The following is a 23593-nucleotide window of genomic DNA, read 5'->3' on the forward strand; positions in this document are numbered from 1 at the left end:
CTTCTAAAAGCCCAGGAAGCAGTGGAAGTGTTGGTAATGCCGCTAGAAAACACTAAACTCCCATGATCCAGAACATTCTCTCGTTCGGAACTAGTCTGGTCCCAAGGGTGCTGGACGAGAGAGGTTCAGCTTGTACTCACCACCCTTTAGGACTAGCCCTTACGTATATACCCAGAGCTTGAGAAGTTCACTTGTTGTATGAAGTGATCCTTGTGTTTGAATATTTAGCATTGATAGGATGAAATCCTGTACCCACTTGTGCCAATGGCAAAACTAACTTCAAGAGGGCCTGGAATTCACCCGTATTCTATAAAACTCCTGAGGGGTCTCGTGTTTCTTGATGAAAGGACACTATAAAAATAGAAGCTTTTGTCATTCCTACACACAGAGGCATTAAACAGTGGGTCCAAAAAGTTGGTGGCTGTGACTTGGGAGCTCCAGGCTGGACAGGGAAGGAAATGGAATGCTTCAGAAATTCAAAATAGTCTTCTTATCGGAGGAACGGGAGGGGAAAGAGGACTAGGCAGGCAGGAATGGTCAGACCATTTATGGTGGGATGAGGATGTTCCTGCCAACACTGTGCAGATTCTGTGTGGCTTGAATTTCCATCATCTAGGAATTGAGTTATGTGTATTACAGACTGCAATAAACGTTTGTCCATTTTAGAGAACAGTTTTCAATGTGGCTGTTTTCCCTCCATGCATAAATCGGCTATCAAGAATGAGGGGCATTAATCTAGCTCCTTGGGAAAGGCGTGCAGATACTAAACACCTCGCCAAACTGTTGCCTCTTTTCACTAGAACAGTTTTCTTTCTGCAGCCTTCCCCTGTGCAAGTCACTTTCCGCAAGTGACAGGTACTTTATAGTGCAGACAGGGAGTCATTTCCAGGGGCATGCATTTGGTTGGGCATCAAAGTAAATCACAGCAGTGGAAGGAGAAGTAATGTTTAAGTGGTGCCTTCTTGAAATAAAACAACAAACAACATCCCCTTTCATCTGTCAAACAGAGTCAAGTGGCAAGTCTGATCACAACACTTCCCCTTTGTGATTAGGTCAAAAAGTTAATCTGGAAACCTCAGTGCTCTTTGTTTCACTAATGAACTGTTTGCTGCAACCTCCTGCTTCTTTGCTAGCTGCTGAAACTCATGCCTTTGTTGAGGGAGCAGTACACACGCCAAGCTGATTCTCAATGGCCTTGAAAAATGCATCCGCAAGCACCTATGTTTGCCAGGCCAAGGCATGTTTTTGCTCATGCAAGCGCCTGTGCTCAGAATTCTGCAGGTTCCCATTGAAAGCCTGGCCTTCACAGCTTACTATATGGTGTAACTAGAGGCGGTGCCCTGAGAATCCTGCTATGACTAATGGATAATGCCTCCGGGATAGTTTTGGTCTCAGGTTGTAGCATGGACAGCAGCTAATATGGGAGGGCAAAAATGGATCCAGTGAAGATCAGATACCAAGGGTGTAATTCCAGATTAAACCAAAGGGTAGCTGAATGTTTGACCTGAGCCAGGACCATTCGGGTAATCATGTGCTCCAATTCCTTGAGATTCTAAGACTTAGTTGTACCTGGCCTCCGTACAGATTCACAGTTGTGGGGAGGACACAAGAAGAGACAGGCACAGCTGCAGGCCCTGTGCTCTGCAAACCTCTGGGATTGTACTCAGGGGGTGCATGCTGCCCCAAAACTGGGAGGGGGGGGACTGGAGAGAAGTTTGAGCCATGCTCTTTATTTGGGCTCCCAAAGTGGGGAATAGGGTGGAGAGCCCAGAGCACCCTTATAAAGGAGTATAGTAGCACTGTGCTTAAGGGAGCTGAGAGAGGAGTTCTGCCTCCCTTACAGTGAATGTCTGAGTTCTCCCCCACCTCCTGGGGCAGTTCATCACTGTTCCTCAGTGATCTATGATACTGTTTTCATGCCCTATTTTTGTCTATGTTAGAGAGAGACACAGACAGAGACTTGAGTATCTTTGACTCCGTCTGTCTGCAAGTCCGTTTGTTCAAGAACTCCTCCTAAACAGTAACAGCTAGGTCCTCCAAATTTGGCAAGCATGCACCCTCCTCTTATCCTAACTTAAAGCAAGGTCAGGATTTGGTTGTGCTAGGAAAATGGGATGTGCCTGGAATGAGATTGTTTTCAATAGCATGGAGAGGAGGGAGGCTGATCGGAGGGACACAATACTACACAGTGACCACTGGGGGCAGTAAGCATGGGGAACAGTTATACTGCAGAGTAACCATTGGGGGCAGCTGCACCACAAAGGGCATGGCCAGCAGGGGATGCTCCATACTTGGGTTCCATCTACACCACATCATTCTTGCGGAAGAGGAAATGCAAATGAAGCACTCATTAGCATTTCTCGTGCTCTCGTTTGCATATTCTCATCTGATCCTTTTGCAGGAGAGATTTTTGCGGAAAAAAACGCCACGTAGACGGGGCCATTTTGCACACGAAAGGGGTTTCTTGCGCAAAATGGCCCTGTCTACACTGAGGATTTTCCCCCGCAAAAACCTCTTCCACAAAAAGGATCGGAAAAGAATATGCAAATGAGAGCACGAGAAATGTGAATGAGTGCTTCATTTGCATTTACTCTTCTGCAAGAATGATGTGGTGTAGATGGAGCCCTGGAGCCGGACAGCACAGCCCTCTCCCACTGAAGCCATAGGCTGTCCCACAGTCCCAGCACCACCAGACTGTCCAGCACAGCCACGACCAGTCAGCCTGTGTGGTCTGCAGCTCTGTGACCCTGCCCTCTCCAGCCCCAGGAAATCTGGGGATCTCCTCACAAACCTCTCCATAGCTTTTCAATACATGGCACGATAGCCGCTAACTACAATTTATCTCTGAACCCCATTGGAGCGAGGGTGTCCAACACCCCACAACTCTGTCAAAGTCGCTCTTATACCTCATTCTGGCTATCCCAAATACTCCTTCTTACAGTAGCTAAGAAGGCCATTGAAACAACAGAGATCACTTGCGTGTTTTTAACTAGTGCAAACACAAATATTAGCTATTGATAGGAGTGCACAAAAAGGGAAAAGTTCAAAAACAGGCATATAAGAACTTAAACAGAGCCATGCTAGGTCAGACCAATTATCCATCCAGCTCAGTGAGCGGTCTTCCAAAAGGCATTCCAATGGAATAAATAGAACAGGATGATTATCAAGTGATCTACCCTTATTGAGTTGTCCACTACCAGTTTCTGGCAGCTGGAGGTTTAGGGACAGCCAGCGCCTGGGGGTTGCAACCCTGACCAGCGTGGCTAATAAACCTTGATAGACTTCTCCTCAATGAGCCTCTCTAGTTCTTTTTTGAAATAGGGATGTAAAAAATTAATGAAAATGTAAAATTTATATTGGTTACACGATTAACCGCTCCTGGGGCTGCTGGCTCACAGTCTCACAGAGTGCTGTGGGGCTACCAGGGCTTCTGAATCCGTGGAGCTGCTCGCAGATCCATACAGAGTTTAATGGTTACCGGTAACCGATAAGCAGATAACGCTTACATCTCTATTTTGAACCCAGTTATACTTTTGGCCTTCACCACATCTCTTGGCAAGGAGTTCCACAAGTTGACTGTGTGCTATGGGAGAAGTAGCTCCTTATGTTTGTTTTAAACCTGCTGCCTATTAATTTCAGTGGGCGACTCCTAGTTCTTGTGTTATGAGATGGAGCAAATAATGCTTCTCTATTCACTTTCTTCACACCATTCATGGCAGATGAAAAGTAATGCTGATAAATACAAAGTCATGCACGCTGGAAAAAATAAACCCAACTAAACATTAGGGATGTGAATGTTTAACTGGTTAACCATTAAGCCTTACCCTTAACAGGTGAGGCTTACTGGTTAAGGTTAACCAGTGGGGGCTGGAGCAGCTTCCTGCCTGCCACAGTCAGGGGCCTGCTCCAGCCCTGTGAGGTGGGTGTGGGGAGGGGGGAAGTCCACTGCAGAGAGAGGCTGTTATTTCAGCCCTAGGAATCCAAGGACCTGTGCCAATACCCCTCCCTCCCCCCTCTGAACCAGGCCTGCACCCTCCCATATTGCAATTCCCCTCCTACTTTTCAGCACATGCCCCCCGTCCTGGTTTGCAAACTCACACTTCCTACTATTTCAGTCTCAGGTTCAATCTACACAATAAAGCTGCCAACTTTCTGCACGCACAAAACCAGACACCGCTGCCCCACCTTCTACCCAATCCTTCACAGAGGCCCTGCCCCCTGTTCACTCCATCCCCCTTCCCGCTGTCTCTTGCTCTCCCTACACTCACACACTTTCACCCGGCTGGTGCAGAGAGTTGATGTACAGGGAGGGCGAGCTCTGGCTCGAGGCGAAGGCTCTGGTGCGGGGCCAAGGACAAAGCATTTGGCATGCAGGATAGGGATGTTAAATTTAGCTTGAGTGGCTAATCGAATAGTCAATGCAAATCGACTAGTCGATAAGGGTGCCTCTGCCTCTGAAGTGTAGCAACCACCCCAGGGTAGTTGCTACACTTCAAAGGGGAAAGTGCTGCAAGGAGCATGGGGCCAGTGGGGGACTCAAACAGTCCCCGGCTGGCCCCATGCTCCCTGCAGTGTTTCAAAGCGGCACCACCGCATGGAGCCTAGGTCCCCAGCTGACCCTGAGCTCCACGTGGCACTGATGCTTTGAAATACTGTGTGCAGCCTGGGCTGCATGTGGCATTTCAAAGCAGCAGACCCTGGGCTTCATGCGGTGCTGCCGCTTTGAAACGCTGCATGCACTTCAGGCCAGACCAGCTGGCCCCAGGTTGCATGCAGCCCTAGGCTCCACGCAGCGCTGCCACTTTGAAGCACCCCCTCCTCTTCTCCCACCATGCCGCCTCTTCCTGATAGAGGCAGCAAGAGGGGCGAGGAGCGACTAGTCAACTAGCATGTTGACTATCCAATAAGCATTTGCTTATCGGATAGTCGACTAGTCGTTCACACCACTAATGCAGGAGGGGGTTCTGGGCTGGGGTAAAGGTTGGGGATGAGGGGTTAGAGGTGCAGTAGGACATTGTAGGCTGGGACCAAGGGGTTCAGAGGGCAGGAGAGAGATCAGGGCGGGCACAGAATGAGAGCTCTGGCTAGGGGTATGGGCTCTGGACTGAGAATGAGGTATTTGGAGAGTGGGGGAGTTTGACCGGCTGGGATCAAAGAGTTCAGAGGACAGGAGGAAGTTCAGGGCTGGGTAGGGGTCAGGGATGCAGGAAAGGTGCATGTTCTCAGATGCAGTGGCATATCCTGGTATCAATTCCTAGGCAGATAGCTCTGTGCACTGCCCCATCATAGAATACTAGAATTGGAAGGGACCTCAAGAGATCATCAAGTCCAGTCCCCTGCCCTCATGGCAGGACAAGACCAGTCTACATCATCCCTGACAGGCGTCTGTCCAACCTGCTCTTAAATATCTCTGGTGATGGAGATTCCACAACCTCCCAAGGCAATTTATTCCAGTGTTTAACCACCCTGACAGGTAGGAAGTTTTTCCTAATGTCCAACCTAAACCTCCCTTGCTGCAGTTTAAGCCCATTGCTTCTTGTCCTATCACCAGAGGCCCAGGAGAACAATTTCTGCCCTTGTCGCCCGGTGACACTCTTTTAGATACCTGAAAACTGCTATCATGTCCCCTCAGTCTTCTTTTTTCCAACTAAACAAGCCCAATTCCTTCAGCCTTGCCTCATAGTTCACGTTCTCTAGACCAGGGGTGGCCAATCTGTGGCTCCAGAGCCACATGCGGCTCTTCATAAGTTAATATGCGGCTCTTTACATAGGTACCAAATCCAGGGCTGGAGCTACAGGTGCCAACTTTCCACTGGGCCAGAGGGAGTTCACTGTTCAACCCCCAGCTCTGCCCTACTGCTGTCCCCCTTCACCCTTCTCCCTAGGATCCTGACACTTCCTACCCTCTCCCCGAGCCTGTCACACCCATGCTTCCCCCCTCCAGTGTCTCCCACTGAGAAAGAGCTGATCCCAGTGGGCAGGAGGAAAAGGAGGAGACAGCACCCACTGGTGGGTGGGATGTGCTGAGAGCGGCGATGAGGAGACGATCAGTGACATATAACCCTGGCTCTTTGGAAATGTGCATTGGTAAATTCTGGCCCCTTCTCAGGTTTAGGTTGGCCACCCCTGCTCTAGACCTTTAATCATTTTTGTTGCTCTTCTCTGGACCTTCTCCAATTTCTCCACCTTTCTTGAAACGTGGTGCCCAGAACTGGACACAATACTCTAACTGAGCCCTGGTCAGCGCAGAGTAGAGCAGAAGACACAGACAACACCCTTACGGCTCCCACTGACGCCCATTTCTAGCCAACGGGACCTGCAGATCTGGCACGGGCAGGGCGGCGGGGTGTGAAGGGAATCATGCCTGGCTCCCTGGCTACTCCCATGCACAGGAGCCGGAGGGGAGGCACACTGCTGTCTCCAGGAGTTGCATAGCACCAAGGCAAGCAGGAAACTGCCTTAGCTCAGTGCTCTGTCAAAGCTGGACTTTTGACAGCCTGGTCAGTAGTGTTGACCAGGCCACCAGGGCCTTTTTTTGAGCAGGGATTCCAGCCCCAAATCAGAGACCTGGCAACCTGACCCCACCCAGACAGCCTGCAGGCATAAACCCCTCCAACAGCAATTGCAAGCCTCGCTATTGCTCCCCCCCCCCATCTTGCCCTGCAGACCCTTTCCTTCAGCAATTGCTCGGCCCCACATTGCATTCCTCTGCCCCACTCTTGGTTTGCAGCCTCCCTCCCTAGTGCAACTCCAGACCCTGCAGGGCTCTGCCCCGGCGGGTTTGCAACTTAGAGCTGCCCCGCCCTCCGAGCGCGCGGGGCGGGAAGAGGAGGCGGGTCCACGAGCAGGCGAAGCGCCCCGCCCACCCGTCACCCCCGCGCACCAGCCACGCGCGCACAGCGCCCCGCCCACCCTTGCGGCGCGTGGAGGCCGTTCTGCGGCTCACGTGGCCGCCGAGCCAGCCGGAGGGGGGTGGAGCCTCTTGAGCGGGTTGCCTGGTAGCGCCGTGGCCATGGCAACGTTTTTAAAGCCCGCGAGAGGCAAGCTGGGCCGGGGCCCTGACCGGAAGAGGAGAGGAGGCGGGGGAGGGGTAAGAGTGGGGATCGGGGGGGGTCCGCCTCCCCCCCCCGTAGCCCCAGACAAGCGCATGGTCCCTGCCCCCCAGTGCAGCCCCCGCCCCCTTCCCCTGCCCCAGTCCCCCCCCCCGCTCCTAGGGCAGCCCCCAGCCCCCCTTGTGCCCCCCAGCACCCTCGCCCCCAGGGCAGCCCCCCTCAGTACAGCCCCCACCCCTCTTCCCCCCCCATAGCCCCCCCTCTTCCCCTGCCCCAGTCCCCCCCGCTCCCAGTGCAGCCCCCAACCCCTCTTCCCAGTCCCCCTTCTGCCCCCCAGCCCCCCCCGCTCCCAGTGCAGCCCCCCCTCCTCAGTACAGCCCCAGCCCCTCCTCCCCCTGCCCCAATCCCCCCCCATGGCAGCCCCCCTCTTCCCCTGCCCCAGCCCCCTCCGCTCCCAGTGCAGCCCCCCCTCCTCAGTACAGCTCCAGCCCCTGAGTCCTGCTGCCCCAGGTGGGGGCCAAAGCCCAAGCCTCCTCCACGCTGAAGGGAGGGGGGAGGGCAAAGTTCAAGGCCTTCACCCCTGAGCAAGGAGCTTGTAACCTGTAGCCAAAGCCCAGGCAGTGGGCTTCAGGCTTTGGCCCTGGGCATTGGGGCTTAGGCTTTGGCCCTAGATCCCAGCCATGGTCATCCCATTAAAACGGGGTTGCAGCCGGTGTTCCCTGCCGCTCAGGAGACATTTAAATTCCACCCAGCTGATTAACAGAGCGCCCACAGTTAGGTTTTGTGCTTCTATTGGTGGTGCGCATGGATGGAAAAAATTAGAGGAAACAGCGGTTGCAACCCACTTTGGGGTCCCGACCCAGTTTGAGAACCACTGAAATAGAACAACTTGGAAAATAAAACCTATACTGAGAGCTATGTGTTTTGGTTTAAAAAATACATAAGTATGTTCTCTGAAGCCTTTGCCCCATATGTATATGTAAATGCACATGCTAAATATGTGTCTGTATCTGCATATATCAGTTGTGTTACTGTGAGTGTACATACAACTATAATAATTGACCACATAAACTACCAATTATATCTGAAACTGATTGTCTGCATGTGCAACTACTGCAGTTAATCACACAACCATGGTAATCGTGCATGCACTTACTTGCAGTCTTCTTATAACTTAGCTCACAATATTCTAAAACTTCAGTGCTTATCAAATATCAACAGATATTTAGTAATGCAATTTCCACTAAGGCAAATACATGGAAGTATAACAACCACTGACCCTACCCATCATGGGGTACGTCTACACAATGGGACTAAATCCAAAATAAGGTACGCAACTGATCTACGTCAATTGCATAGCTTAAGTCTAAATAACTTATTTCGGCTTTTGGCGCTGTCTACACAGTAGGAAGTCCAAGAGACCATTCTTCCTCCAACTTCCCTTAATCCTCATAAAACGAGGGTTACAGGAGTCCGAGTAAGAACTCCTCTGGCTCGACATTATTTCGACAGCATGTCGAAATAACTGCTTGTGGGTAGACATGGACTGTGTTATTTCAGAATAATGTTAATTATTCCAAAATAATGCTGCTGTGTAGATATACCCTTACTGATAATGCATGGGAAAGAAACAAGCCAACTGCCTCTGTAAAAAATGGGTAATCTTGTTACATGTTATTGTTTAATAATGGAAAGGGAAATGTTTGGCTTCTGAAGGATCTGCAAATTTTGTCCTTTTTCACCCAAGTTCCTACCTTGTCTTTATGTTCTGTGTTTCACACATGGAGTATAGTGAGCCAAAGAGAATTCAAAGTGTGTGGGTTCTCCTCCAAATTTCTCAGCTAGACTTCAAAAGTTTCAGTTCCTGAACACAGTTTTGTAAGAGCAAACCCTGAAGTAATACATTACAAAATAGCTTCTCTGGTTTTGGTCATAAGCCATAAAGTCTTAAAACAACAAACAGTTAATCATAATATGCATAGCTCTTCTGGCATTAGAGGCTAATGAAAGCATTGGAAGTAATGATATATTAACAAGGAAAAAAACTTGCATGAGTCTAAAATCCCACTTGCAGCATCCAAGACTGTCCTTAAAACCACTTCTGCTTTGTTGTCAGCAGCATCCTGTGTGATTTCCTGGTATGGCTTTGTAAGAGCAGTACAAATGAAAGGAATTTTCCTTTCAAGAAGTCCATTGTCTTTTCTTTTCTCTAACTTTTTATTTAAAAAAAGACTTTCTAGGCACTCTCCCATGCAGTCATAATGGTTTCTTTCTACAGTCAAAATATCTCCCCCCTAATTTTCTATTATATGAGTAGATTCAGCATACACAGGATACAAGAGGTATAGCAAAAATACATTGTTCCTGTTATAGAATGTATAGCATGCTATACTGCATATCTATGTTATTACTACATGGGCAGGAATTAATTTTCACAGTTAAATAATTCAGCGGTTTTACTATCTGTAAAAATATTGGCCTTTATCTCATCAAGGAATTCTCTTTCACTTGTTGCTACTACAATATCTCCCCTCCCCCATTTTGCCAGTTACTATAAAATAATTTATATCTACCATATAACAGTTCTAATACAGGTTCAACTTCTCTAGTCCAGCTCCTTTGGGATGTAACTGGTGCTGAATCAGAAAATTTGCCGGATCATGAGAGGTCAATATTTTCTAGCAGCATTACCAACATTTCAACTGCTTATTGGGTTCCTAGAAAGTATCAGGGGTCAATTAGAGCTAAATAACAGCACAGAACATTGAGCCACGACTGGTGGCTGTAAACTAATTATGGGACTGTGGGAAACTTGGACCACACTCATGATAAGTGGACATCTGGCTAACTAAAATCATTCTGGACCATGGATGTTGCCGGACCAGAGAATTCCGAACTAGAGAGGTTCAACCTGTACAGCTAGGATACAGCTTCTGTAGGCAGACACAGTAGGCAGCCCCATTCAAGACCACAGTCAAATTCTGAGGCGAGTTTACTCATCTAAACGGTTGAAACTTGCCCCCTTTGGTTCTCTAAACATACTTGTAGATTAGACTTAGACTGCCTTAATTAGATTTCTTTGGACTTACTTATTGATTCAACTCCTACCCGTGTTACAGCCTCAAATCATACTTGAATTTGTCCATTTAATTTGAGTATACTGAACCTTGCTCATTTGAAAAGAGGGGGAACATAAGCCAAGAATCCTGGCACAGCACCGCCAACTGCTCCTAATATGACTACAAACAACAGGTATAAAGTAAGTAAGAAAATCAGCTCCACCTCCCCTGTAACTACACCTCTTTAAACATTCTTCCAACACTAGCCAATTAGCCTGTTATAAGATGGGATTTTCTGGTCTCTCCTCTACCTTGGTCTTCTCTCCTGAGCCTCCGGTCTCTCTCTCTCCTCCTACTGCCTCCCCCCCTCTCTCTCAGCTCTCCTCCGCCTCCTTCCTCTCTCTCTTCCTTTCTCTTCTCCTCCTCCTCCTGACTCTCTCCCCTCCGTCTCTCCTCTTCCCCTTCCGCCATGGAGCTCGGCTGTGATGTACACGGCCAGAGGGCAGGGCCATGTACATCACTGCCCTCCTTCCCCTCCCGCTGCGGGGAGCCCAAATGGCCCCTTGCGCTGCTGGCTCCCCCGGCGGCGCGGCTGAGGGTCGCAGCTCTCAGCCGAGCTGCCACAGCAGGAAGGGGGGCGGTGACGTACATGGCCCCGCCCCTTTCCCCTCCCTCTGTGGCAGCTCGGCCGGGCTGTCGTGGAGGAGGAGGGGCGGGGCGCTGACATACATGGCCAGTGGGCGGGGCTGTGTACGTCACCACCACCCCTTCCCTTCCCGCTGTGGCGGCTCAGCTAAGCAGGCAACACTCAGCCGAGCTCCACGGCGGGAGGGGAAGGGGAGAGAGAGGCAGGAGTTGATGGAGAGCTCAGAGAGAGAGGGGGGGAGGCAGTAGAAAGAGAGAGACCAGAGGCTCAGGAGAGAAGACCAAGGTGGAGGAGAGACCTGAAAATCCCATCTTATGACGGGCTAATTGGCTAGTATATATGATGTTAGCATGGAAGGTAAAACACTTTACCTTCCTTACACTCATATACACATTAGCCACCTGCAGACTTACTGCCATCTTATATCTCTGCATATGCTGCTTGTTCTCAACAGAGAGGGCTTATCTTGTTTGCTTAAGTCAAAACAAAGTTTATTGAAAATGCATCTTCTGAAATACGTTTCTGGATCTGCCTAGAGTAAGTGGAGTCCTAGTCTTGTTACATTCTAGTCACACAGTTGTCCACACCAGCAGCAGACTTGCTCTTTACCAACTTTATTTCCTGTGACAAGAATAGCTTCTGATTACCACAGCCCAGTGTTCCCTGTAAGCTGTGCGCTTGGGCGGCCACCCAGGAGAGATTCAGGTGCCGCCCAGCTGCTGCCTGACATGTGGCTTCCTGGGCTCACCCCTTTTTTCTATGCCTGCTCCAGTTTCACAGTGTATTTCACCCTGAGTGCAAGTCAAAACCCTAGAAAATCACTGCATTTGGTATGATTCTCATAAATTGGCCTGATTAGTTGCAAGCTCACCTAGGGTTTATATATAAATTGAAATTGGAAGAGTTTTATTTTAAAATGTTTGCATAACTCTAGTGAATTGGGCTTGGTAGTTAGGGATTAATTTTAATTTACCAGGTTGTTTGTTTGACTCAAATTGTATTTGGAAGTTGTAGAAATATCCCAGCTTCTATGAACTTCTTTTGTCAACACATTAAATATGAGAGCCTCTTTCATGACAGATTCTTTGAGAAGTGTGGGGTCTTTTAAGTCAAGTATTCTAGCTTAGCATCTCTCCCTGCCTCCCATTAATACCATAGATACATATCACTGCTAACTTGTAATTGGAGTAAAGACTTCTGAGTTCTAATCCCAACTCCACTTTTGATTTGTATAATCTCAGGCAAGTCAATTAACCTCTGAGCCTCTGTAAATAGGGATAATAATGCTTGCCTACCTCCCAGGGCTGTTTGAAGCATCAGTCCATTAATGTTTGTGGAGTGGTTTGGATATGGATGGTGTCTGACAAGTGATTTTATTACTTTTATTGCTTTGTTACAAGTTGATGTATTGTAAATTTCTTTTCACAACTGTATTTGATGTCTAATGTCTTGTGCTTTATTCATTGCATTTAATCTACAGGATTAAATAAATCCTGATTTGTCTGTTTTACATGTAATTACAACCTTTTGAGGCTTTGACTCATGTTTGCTTCATGCTGCAGTCTAGATGACTGTTGTTTATCTCAGTGCTTGGCCTGAAACCGAACTGAAGTTCCATAAACCCTTCTTGGGTCAAGTCCTCTGCTGCTGATGTAAATTAGGGTAGCTCCAATATTTCAGTGAAGCGACAGTAATTTACATCAGGTGTGGTTCTGATGCCTTGTATTCATCCGTAAATACAGATTGCAGGGTGCTGATGCAGCAGGGGAGAAATCCATCAGGATGTACCCGACAAGCTGATGCAAGCCATGACATAAACTCTCCTCCCGCCCTGCCCCCGTCCCGCAAGGAGTGTGCAGTGCTTAGAAGTGCTGCACCCCTCCCAGGGCGGGAGGAGAATTTGCACGCTCCTCCTGCCCCCAGGCCAATCAGGGTCTGGGGTCAGGGGGAGCGTGCGAAGACTCATCCCGCCCTTCCAGGAGCATGCACGTGCCATGCACTCTTTGCGGGGCAGGGCAGAAGGAGACTTTGCGCGCTTTTGCCCCCACCCCCAGACCCTGATCGCCCTAGGGGCGGAGGGAAGCGCACAAAGTCTCCTCCCACCCTCCAAGGGATGCGGCACTTCTAAGCACTGCTCGCTCCTTGAAGAACAGGGACAGGGTGGGAGGAGACTTTGTGCATTCCCCCCGCCCCTAGGTCCTGATTGGCCTGAGGTCGGGGGGAGCAACAGGGCCTCTGCTGGCCGGATCAACTCGCTTGGTGGGCCAGATGCGGCCCACGGAGGCCCTTTTGCCCATCCCTGCTCTAGGATGTTATCAGTTACATGGTTACATTTTTACACAATTTTTTACATCTCTACTGCAGAGGTTATGTACATGTTTCTAGAGCTGTCAAGCTCCATGTGTCTCCTGTATAGCAGTGCAGAAGAGCACAGCCATAGGACCTTTGGGCTGGTCTAAAATGTTTCTACGATCACATTAAGAACTGAACTAGGGACAGTAAATATTGGAAAACAAAAGGGACTGACCTGCTCCCATAATTGACTCTCTTAGGATAACAGCAATGTCTGAGCATTTCTAAACAATAGTCAAGCACAGTTTTCAAGAGCTGCCAAATAAATCAGAGGCACACATGTAGTTTAGAGAGATGATTTTCTTTTGTAGGAGAGAGAAAAGTACCCACCCAAAAGATCAGGCCGTTGGACATTTAAAGCATGTGGAGCCATAATTATCTTGTTGTGACTGTAACATTGTCTGTCTGAATCTTCTCATTGAGTAATAAAGGATTTGAAGAATTGAAATAATACTGATTAAAGAAAAATGTGCAAAAAATTGGGCTAGAGTATTATGAGGATGTATTTTGCATTAGTACCGAGAGGCCCGCAGTGAGAACAGAACCCGATGATGCTAGGTACTATACAGACAGAATAAGAATGAGCCCCTGCTCCAAGGACCTTACAACCCTTGGAGCAAAGACTGACGTAAAGTGAAAGAGATGCAAAGTTAACCAGGGTCCAAGAGCAGGTCAGCCACAGAGCCAAGAATAGCACCTACGTCTCCTGAGCCCTAGTCCAATGCACTATTTACTGGACCACATTAAGAATCTACTGGTACTATTATACAGTACCAAGTGAAGAACCTGCTTAATTAGGGATGTAAGAGTGTAGCCGTTTAAACGAGTAACCGATAAGTGCTTATTGGTTACCACAACGGCCACACGTGGCTGATTCAGAGGCTGCAGCACAGGGCGGCAGGTGGGAACTGGGTACGCATGGAGATCCGGCTTAAAAACCAGCTCCCCGTGCACAGTGTTTCCCAGGAAAATGCCTGCCACCCAGCGCTGCAGTACCCAGATTCCTGGGAGTAGGGTGGCCCGCAGGAGCTGACTGCTGCTCTGCGTGTAACCACTGACATTTTCAGTAGTTACATGGTTAGTCAATTACACGCATTTTAACATCCCTAACGTGAATCCTGTCCTCAGCTTGACACTTCCTCAGCCTGACGCTTCCTAAGCCAGCTTCTCCGTTCGAAGAGTAAAGGATTTCCCAAAGCACTAAGTACTCATGACCCCACACTGTTCCAACCACAAATTGTTTTCTTCTTTTTCAGTCTTAACCTAGAATAACGATGACCGCAAGAGAAACATCTGCGCATAAAAGGACAGTTATTCCTCAATCCCAAGAGAGCTTCCTTCCGTTTGATATAAATGCATTGTCCCCACAACAAAGACAGAGGTATCTAGCGTTTGCTGAGCCCACTGAGGAACCAGTGAAATCCATGCTGGCCTCAGACATCTTTATGATGGATGAAATTTCTCACACGTACTCCAAGTACGAAAGGGATGCAGAGCAAAGGAAACAGGACAGAGTTATTGGGCTGCTCAAGGCTGCAGAAGCCCGGAGCCGCCTTCGAAACGTGAGGCTCCGATTTCAGAACATGAGAGTAAGTTAACATCAAAGACCTTTCATCAACAGGCTAGTTTGATTGTGTCATGAGAGATGGAACTGAGGAATTGTATGTAGCAAGGGTCATTTCTTTATCACACCCTGAAATGTCACTTCAAATTCAGAGACATTTTTATATATTGAAGAGAAAAAACAAAATATTAGTTTTTCTCGCTTAATGTTCAACAAAGGGGAAATTTGTATCCAGTTGTAACTTCAAACCTGTTCCATAAAGCAATCTGAAATGTGTGGGGAAAATTTCTAACAGTCATCATGCATGTTCTCAGCTGACAAACTTTTCCTCATCCTAAGATAGCAAAGAGTTGAAAATGAAGATTATGATAGAACCTCAGTTGCAAGGACCCTCAGAACAAGAGAGAGATGGCTTTTTTTCCTGGGGATGTGAATGAGTAACCAGTTAACAGGTTAATCATTAAGCACCACAGTTGTCTTTGCTTGTCAGTAGAAGATTCTAATTCCTAGGAGGAGGAAAATGTGCGTTGCTCCATATAGCAAACTGGTGTTGGAAAGCAGCATGTCAGCACACTGTCATTCATTAAGACTGGGATTTTCTAAGTACCTAAATGCTGTAGGAGCCCACACATTATTAAAAGTCAATAAAGTGCTGTGGTCCTAACTCACTTGGGCGCTTTTGAAAATCCATCCAAAAACCAAGCCTACCGGCCAACACATCTTATCTCATCAAGTGCACTGAGTAACCCTTTTGGTTTACAACTGCAGACTGGAGTTTCGCTGTTTATTCCCTGTGAAAAAAACAGTTCTGGAAAAGTTGCTTAGTTTAGACCCTATAGCCTCAAGGAAGATATTTTCCCCTAATCCCAAACTAAATTATATCATACTTGGCTAGCACTGTCACCGTGATACTGAAGTTATTTATGACTCTGAAATTAATATATGCTATAGTTAGCAATGGTAAAACAGGGTTTCTCCTATACCATTGTCCAAGTGCCTCTCTTCGTCCAGCCTCCTCTGGAAAGCAAGACAGACTGTCTCCAGAGGGTCTTTAACTTGCAGTGACCGATGCCAGTTGTTGCTGATGTCCAAAACTTGGCAAGGCAACACACAACTGAATATGTCTAAAGATGCATCTTCTAAACATAAGACCATGCTTGGCTGTGGGGTTTTTTTTATCTTCATTTTTCTGAGAGATTTGTTTGCCTTTGTTTAGGATTTTTAAAGTGAATTTTAGTGTCCATGAATGGCCTTGGAATGATGGGACCAAGGACTAGCAGCAACAGTGCAAGCTTTCCTACTTGCTGCTGCTCTACTCCGACCCTGCCCTCCTGCAGCGCAGAAAGGAGACTTCAGTCCACGTGCTTGGGACAATTCCAAAGCTGCCTACAAGGGATCCGTTGGGAGTGAGGACTAAGGATGTAAAATCCTGTTTTATTGGTTAACCGGTTAAACATGATGTTTAACAAGTGAACCAATTTAAAAGGGACGGGTGGGCTGGAGTGCCCCCATCCCACTGCAGGCAGGGGCTGCTCGAGTCTAGTCCTGAGGGTGGCTGGCCCAGGCGTGTTGTGGACAAAGGCTGCTCCAGAGAGTTGGAGCAGGTGGAGAGTTGCTCCAGCCCTCCGCTGGTTAACTGACACCAGAAAGCATCACCCATTAAGGCAGAGGTTCTCAAACTTTGTGATACCGTGATCCCCCTCTAATTTGCTTGCGATCCCCCGGGGTAGGGTCGGGACCCACAGTTTGAGAAATTGGCGTTAAGGTGACGCTTACCTGTCAGCCTTTCACATCCTAGTAAGGACATCTGAGAACTGGACCAATATCATCCAAATTGATTCCTGTGCAGAGGCACCAGAGAAGCCCAAATAGAACACAGAAAAGTGGAGAGGAGCAGAGACAGCTGCACAATCCAGTAAATCCTCCTGGGCGTGTGCTACTGATGTCATCCAGGCAGCTCCCTGCTTCTACTGTGACCCTACAGCAGAGCACCAGAAGAACAGCTCATGTTCAGATCTGCAGATTCAGGCATAGACCATAGGTCCAAGCCGCTTCACTCTGCTTCTTTGGCACTCAGCTCAGCAGCAGTGTTACCCACACAACATTCTCTGTCATTCACACACTCTAGGAGCACCCACCCTTACTTACCCCTTCCTAGTGCTCAGCCATAACCTTCTCAATAGAGGCATCCACCCTCACCCGTTTCTAAGGCTTAGGCATAACCTTACATTCTGCAGGTTTGCAGGGTCTTTTACCAGTGAAAGAGCCTTACACAGTGATATCCTACTTACTCTCTACTAACTAGCATCAAAAACAGAAGGCACACGCTAAGCATATAATGCTCACCACCCCCAATCGGACAGATGAATTTGTCTTGATGGCCAGCCAAGATCAGGTCTCTCTTGAGGACTCCAGTTTCTGCATGGTGTCATCATACAGCAGACAGAAACCATTAAAAACCTGGCAGAGAACATACAAACAAACAGTAGGAAAGTGAGGGTTATAATAAAAGAATGTGGATTTTACAACCCCAACTATTGATAAGTAGTTTCTTGCCAGATAAATTATCAAACTTAGTTTTCTTTAGCATAACTTAGTTTGATATGCCGTTACCTCTGTGTTAGTAGCATTCAGCACTCCCAACTTTTAATTTAGTTTACCCCAGCTACCAATACGCTTTTTGAAAGCCCTTTTTTAGGATACGTCCTGACTGCCAAGCAAATCCAATAACCTTCAGTAGTTCACACTGAAATAGTGTTAAGGTAGCTATACTTTCATGGGGCCTTTATTGTATTGTCCCTTGCAGTAATTAGGGAAGTTGTTGTATTGCCTTCCTTTTTTAACTTCCAGTTTCATACAAAATCCAGGTGTGTTTTACAAGATCAATTTCCTTGACCCCCCAAGGACAAATTCATCTCTTTGGCTTACAGCAGGGGTGGACTGCCAGGGTTACCTCCTGGCAAGCCGCCACCACTCTATGTACCTGCATGGAGGTACCGGCGATCGCAGCTCCTGGTGGTCCTAGATCACTGTTCCCGGCTAATGAGAGCTGCAGGAGGTGGTGTCCTGGTCCATGTCACTTCCCACTGCTCCCATTGGCTGGGAATGGCAATCCTCAGCCAACAGGAGCGGTGATCGCCGGTACCTGTGGCCGTGAAGGTAAATATAGTAGGTGCAGCCTGCCAGGGGTAATCCTGGTGAACTGCTGCTTTGTTAGTGCCCACCCTGACTTACAGGGATTACTCTATAGATGTATTTGGCCCGTTTTATTCTAACCTGATTTATTTTCTTATCTTTTGGGGTTTTGTTTGTGTGTTTGTTTTTTCACCCCAGGCTCAGGAAATAAACCATCTGATAGCCTGCCAGAAAACTGCCAGAGGCGCTGTGAGACTGGAGGTGTTTCTTCCACCCCGAAAGAACATTCAGAAACTAGCAGATAACTTGGACAGAGTTCAGGTATGTCTGAGCGCATACCAGCAGTTAAACTGATTTCCTCCACTATCTTATCTGTCCATTTCTAGTTTTAAAGGAGAGGAGGGGTAAGCAGACAAGTCACTCTTGGAATGTGTTCAGTAACCCACGACCAGCTAAATAGAAGTAGACATATTATTTAACTATGATTAGCACCAAGTAACTTATATTGATTAGAGGAAGGAACGGGGATTCAGCACATCTGGATTCTGTACTTACTTTGCCAGTATTTTACTATGTGACCTTGGGTAAGTCACTTAACTGCTCTCTGTCTCGGTTTTCCCAACGTAAAAGGCCTATTTCACAGCTGGCTCAGGCACCTCAGTTCTGTGGAATTCTCCAACTCAGTCTCCTGGATGCAAATGTAAAGCCTAAGTCCTGTCTGTTCTCTTGAACACCTATGCTGTCTGTTTCAGCAAAAACAATGAGTCCCGTGGCCCCATAAACACTAACAAATGCAGCCCACAAAAGCTGACGCTCTCATACATGTGTTAGTCTTTAAGGTACCACCGGACTGCTTGTTGTTTATGATCTCTGTGTGCTTTTCAGAAGACCCAGCAGGGTTTAGTTTGCTGTCCTTGACCAGAATATTCTCCCCTAGCTCCATAAATTTCAGAGGGAGGAGCCATGTTAGTCTGTCATTGAAAAAAACTTTAAAAACAATGAATAGTTCTGCAGCACCGTAGAGACTAACCAGACATGAAGAGAGCATCATGAGCGCACAACCCACTTCCCCAGATGAATGGAGTTTAAGGGGTCCAGGCTTTTTGGAATCCAGACCCTTTAACTCCATTCGTCTTTAGAAGTGGGTTGTGCCCACAACAGTTCAAGATACCGTCTACAATTTTTGTTAGTCTCTAAGGTGCTGCAGGACTATTGCATGTTTTTAAAGTTTTTTGCTATCTCCACAGCTGGATTTCAGGGCACTGAGCACCACTTGTTTCCTTGGACAGCACACCCCACCTTTGCGATGGCTGCAGCATGGGTTTATATAGTCTGTGAAGCACTTTGAGGTCCCTTGAGAGGCAAGGAGCTATATTAATGTGACTCGTGGCAAAACAGATAATGTGTTACAGTTCTATGTAAAATTAGCTATTGGACAGATTAATTATAAATGATCTTTGCCCAGTTCCTGCCTAATAACGGCAGGAAAAGCAGCTTCGCTGCTTGCTGTCTGTGACTGTTTATTAAAGACCATTTCCTTTCGAGTGGCAGCTAAAATACAAGGTATCATGCTGGATTTGCCTCTGACTTTCCTGCCTGGGCTCCCCTCCCCCCTCCGCCAGAATTTGTAAACATGTCTTTCTGCTTTACTCCTGACTGCCTGGAGCAGATTCCTGGGATGTTAATGCCAGATACAGCAGAGGCCTTGGAGTGCTGAGAAGGGCAGACAGTCCCACAGCTGTAACAAGATGGAACTGGATTACAGCACAAAGAGCATGTGCACACAATGGAATAGTCTAGAAAAGCCCACCTCAGCGTTTCCAGGCAACTGTACCAATGTATTAGACTGGCCTTAGCCATCCCAGATGTACGTACCACCTCTCCTTCCACTGTGAGCAGCAACCCTGAATGGATGTAAGAGGGAGCTTTTCAGAAAACCCAGACTTCTTCAAAGGCTGGACTGCACACAGCTGAATTAGTGATTGGCAGCATTGATGCACTTGGGCCAGGTACCAATTAATGCCAGAGGGCGGGGATCTGGACTAACAGATACAAAAGCATGAAGTACTGTACACAGTGCTAGAATTTGTGTCTCCTGGGGAACCACAGACAAAGTCTTGATCAATGTAACTGCTGCACAAAAACAGGAAACTGCCCCTCCCTTCATCGGAACAGAGGAAGAGGCTACATGCCCACATCTGTGTCAGAACAGTGCCAGTGAAACTGGGTGATTGTTCCAAGCACCAAGCAAAGGGGCAAATTAGTCACCTGAAGAAGCAATAGTACAGCTCTGACAGCTTTTCTAGAGCACCAGCTCTAGGAACATTTAACACTAGCCTGGACCAAGGTCTCAAAAATAGATTGCTAGGAGATCCCTGCGCTGGCAGAGGGGTGGCTCACATGACCTACAACATCGTGCCCATCTCTCGTTTCTGAGGGCGAAGTCCTGACCCCATTTAAGTTCCATGCTCCTCTCCACATTCTTTCCTTCATTGGCAGTGTCCGCTGGGAAGCCTATGATCAGATCCATATTGAGGCCGAACAACAACTTTCTCTCAGCTAGAAATGGTTCCTCCAGAAAAGAATTGAGGCACTTTGGTGGGGGATTGTGAGGGGAACATTCATTATTATTGTCTCAATTTGATGTTTCCTGTGGCAGAGGATATTTGTGGTGAAAAAAACCTGCCTAAGCATCGAATCCATTGCAAAAAGAAAAATAGAGAAGCTTTATTTGTTAGCTTCCCCGCTTCATTCCCATGTGACTTTTTTTTTGCTTGCAGGTGTAACTTTTGAAATAGCTTTTGATCACGCATTGTTGCAATGGACAGCTTTGTGCTATTGTTCAGACTTTCACTGCTTCTTGTCTTTGTTCTACAGAGGAGTAGAGTTGAAGCGATACTAGAAGATGAAAATGGTGAAATATTCATTAGAAGAACCTGAACCCTTGGAGAAGTGAATTAGAATAATTTTCCATAGTGACTAAACTGGGAGTGAGCCCCAGTAGAGCTACGAGTTGTCTCAGCTACTGATAATTACTGTTCAATAAACCGCTCCATTTTTTTCTCATGTGCATCCAAAGATGTGCTACAGTTTAAACTATGACAGGCAGATCACAGAACTTACCAGGAAGCTGCTAAAGAAATGGACAATCCAGAATGGTGGGATAGATTCTAACTGCTCAGATGCAGTTATAAATCCAGAATGACTCGACTGACTTCACTCTACTTACTCTGGATTTACACCAGCATTTCTGAGGTCAGAATTTGACCCTGCAGCCATCCTCGGTATGGTACTCACTTGATTAGTTAAAAATCGGGACCCTTTAGTATTAAGCCAAATTGTCTGCATAACAGTGATTTTCAACCTTTATTATACATGGGTGCCATTACCGGCCTTTTCTTGTCATGAGTCCTTGGCCTTATAATCTTCAAACTCTGAAGTATTGAAATGCTGCTTGCTTACCCAGTCATGCGGGTAAAGTCCTTTAGTTTGTTCCCTCCACAACCAAGAGACAGCAGCAGAATACCCCTGCGTGTTTTCATGTGTGTCAAATATCACCCTGTAAAACTCCTGGGCTGTGTCTAGACTGGCCAGTTTTTCCGGAAAATCAGCCGCTTTTCCGGAAAAACTTGCCAGCTGTCTACACTGGCCACTTGAATTTCCGCAAAAGCACTGACTTGCTACTGTAAGAAATCAGTGCTTTTTGCGGAAATACTATGCTGCTCCCGTTCGGGCAAAAGTCCCTTTTGTGCAAAACTTTTGTGCAAAAGGGCCAGTGTAGACAGCTGAGATTTGTTTTGCGCAAAAAAGCCCCGATCGCGAAAAAGGTGATTGGGGCTTTTTTGCACAAAAGCACGTCTAGATTGGCCATGGATGCTTTTCTGCAAAAAGTGCTTTTGCGGAAAAGCGTCCGTGCCAATCTAGACGCTCCTTTCCGAAAATGCTTTTAACAGAAAACTTTTCCGTTAAAAGCATTTCCGGAAAATCATGCCAGTCTAGACATAGCCCTGCACTAAAGGGAACAGTGGATGCTCCAAAGGAGATGTGGCTTCATTATTACTGCAGTAGACTGAAATTCACGTATAAAAAGTAATGATAGCTTAGAAAAGTCCTGATTTCCCTAGAAATGGAAAGACTGGTAACATTTACCATCCCACAAGGATGAGGGTTTTTTTTAGAGAAATAAAAGTTATTAGATTGAACTGAAGATGAGGAAGTGATGCAGAGAGATTTTTCTTTCCACTGAAGTAAAATAAAAATCAGAGCATATTGCAGTACGTTGTGTGTTAGCTGGTTTATGCAGTCAGGCTTGTCTGCTCCCTCCCTGCTTGTGCTGGAGAATTCCTGCTTGTGATGTTTTTAATGGGCTCGTCTGTCTGATCTCCCCTCCACCCCCAGCCAATATTTCATGTCATTTTTTCCTTCCATGGCGACCTTTGATACTTCCCTTTTCCCTTTTACATAAACCCACTGGTGCCTCTTCACCTTTAGGGAGACACTGGCTGAACATATTACACCTTACTACAGAAATCAAACCAAAAGTCTGATCTGTCTGGGGGTACGTCTACTCCCTAGTTCGAACTAGGCATGCGAATGTAACCAACCGAAATTGCTAATGAAGCGGGAAATTAAATATCCTGCGCTTCATTAGCATAATCTCGCCCACGCGCTATTCCGCTCGCCCCTTGGTTCGAACTAACGTTACTCAGAGTTTGATTCGAACTAATGCGTTCCGGAGCGCACTTCCTGGTTCGAATCAGCTGGCGAGCGGAATAGCGTGCAGGAGAGATTATGCTAATGAAGTGCGAGATATTTAAATCCCCACTTCACTAGCAATTTCGGTCGGCTACATTTGCATCCCTGGTTCGAACTAGGGAGCAAGCGTAGACGTATCCTGAGAGAGACAATTCTTACAGCAGCTTTTCTTTCTTCAGCTGGTTATGGGGGTCAGCAAGGCGATTCTAGGTCAGCAGGGAGCTGTTACAGCTAACATAGGTTAGAGCATCTGTGATATCTCTCCATATTTTGCCAGGGCTGGAATTGGTCTCTTATCTGCTCCAAAGACTGGAGAAGCACAATGGTTAAGCTACCTTCCCCCCACCCCTTTGGCTGTGAGGTCCTGCCCAAAGAGCAGCTTCACCACATCCAAAGAGCTGGCCCCTGCATTCTATCCCCATCTTTGCATCTTGGGTCAGTCCCTTAAACTCTGCTTTGATCACCCTTAGGTGTGCTAAGAGCATCTACCTTTGTAAATCCCTTTGAGAGCCTCAGGTGAAAAATACTGTGGACACACAGAGCATTATTCGCTACCATCACCGACCGCAATAACATCTGAAAGAAGATTTTTGCCCTATTTCTATTTCTGACTTCTACTGTCCAGTGTTACTTCTGTTTGATTTTGTTTTGCAAACACAATACAGTTTGGAAGCTCCCCAACACAGAAAGCAATTCTTAGGGGAGTCACAATATATAAATAAATCTCCTGAGAACATAGTATGGGTTCCATTGGGCTACTGCTCAGCAAAGCTGATAATCTTGTTTCTAACATGCCAAACACAGTCCTTTGGGGGGCACAGCCTTACAGTCTGTTCTTAATCCCATGCCTGGCACTCAGTCACCAGCCCTTCCTTCTCTCTGCAACTTTTGCTATCCCTTTTTTTTTCTTTTCTTTTTTTTAGGCAAGGCTCAGAAAACATCAGAAAAAAATATGGTCAGTGTTTGTAAGTCTCCAGAGACAACACTTTTGGCTATGCAAAAGCCTTCATTTCATCCTCTTTCTTCTTTG

General features: G+C 47.1%; 1 protein-coding gene across 5 annotated transcripts; it reads left to right on the forward strand.

The window, feature by feature from the left end:
• Positions 1 to 6943: 6943 nt before the first annotated feature.
• LKAAEAR1 (LKAAEAR motif containing 1) lies at positions 6944 to 20880 on the forward strand. 5 transcript variants are annotated; one of them, XM_089769734.1, is made up of 5 exons: positions 7003 to 7090; positions 10172 to 10311; positions 14366 to 14698; positions 18007 to 18129; positions 19056 to 19390. In XM_089769734.1, the coding sequence occupies exons 3-5, from the start codon at positions 14384 to 14386 to the stop codon at positions 19137 to 19139; spliced, it is 522 nt and encodes a 173-aa protein (XP_089625860.1). In that variant the 5' UTR covers positions 7003 to 7090; positions 10172 to 10311; positions 14366 to 14383; the 3' UTR covers positions 19140 to 19390. The 5 variants fall into 5 exon arrangements, with proteins under 5 accessions (XP_075757129.1, XP_075757130.1, XP_089625860.1 ...); XM_075901014.2 differs by lacking the exon at positions 10172 to 10311 and having other exon boundaries at positions 6944 to 7090; positions 19056 to 19386; XM_075901015.2 differs by lacking the exons at positions 10172 to 10311; positions 19056 to 19390 and adding an exon at positions 20686 to 20880 and having other exon boundaries at positions 6945 to 7090.
• Positions 20881 to 23593: the final 2713 nt, after the last annotated feature.

Source organism: Pelodiscus sinensis, chromosome 17, assembly GCF_052426305.1.
Source record: "Pelodiscus sinensis isolate ZL-2025 chromosome 17, ASM5242630v1, whole genome shotgun sequence".
Classification (NCBI taxonomy): Eukaryota; Metazoa; Chordata; order Testudines; family Trionychidae; genus Pelodiscus; species Pelodiscus sinensis.

Coding starts and splice junctions, on each gene's coding strand:
- LKAAEAR1 (XM_075901014.2), top strand. CDS start 14,384: ATGACCGCAAGAGAAACATCTGCGCATAAAAGGACAGTTATTCCTCAA. Junction 14,699..18,006: donor TCCGATTTCAGAACATGAGA/GTAAGTTAACAT, acceptor TTTTCACCCCAG/GCTCAGGAAATAAACCATCT. Junction 18,130..19,055: donor ATAACTTGGACAGAGTTCAG/GTATGTCTGAGC, acceptor CTATCTCCACAG/CTGGATTTCAGGGCACTGAG.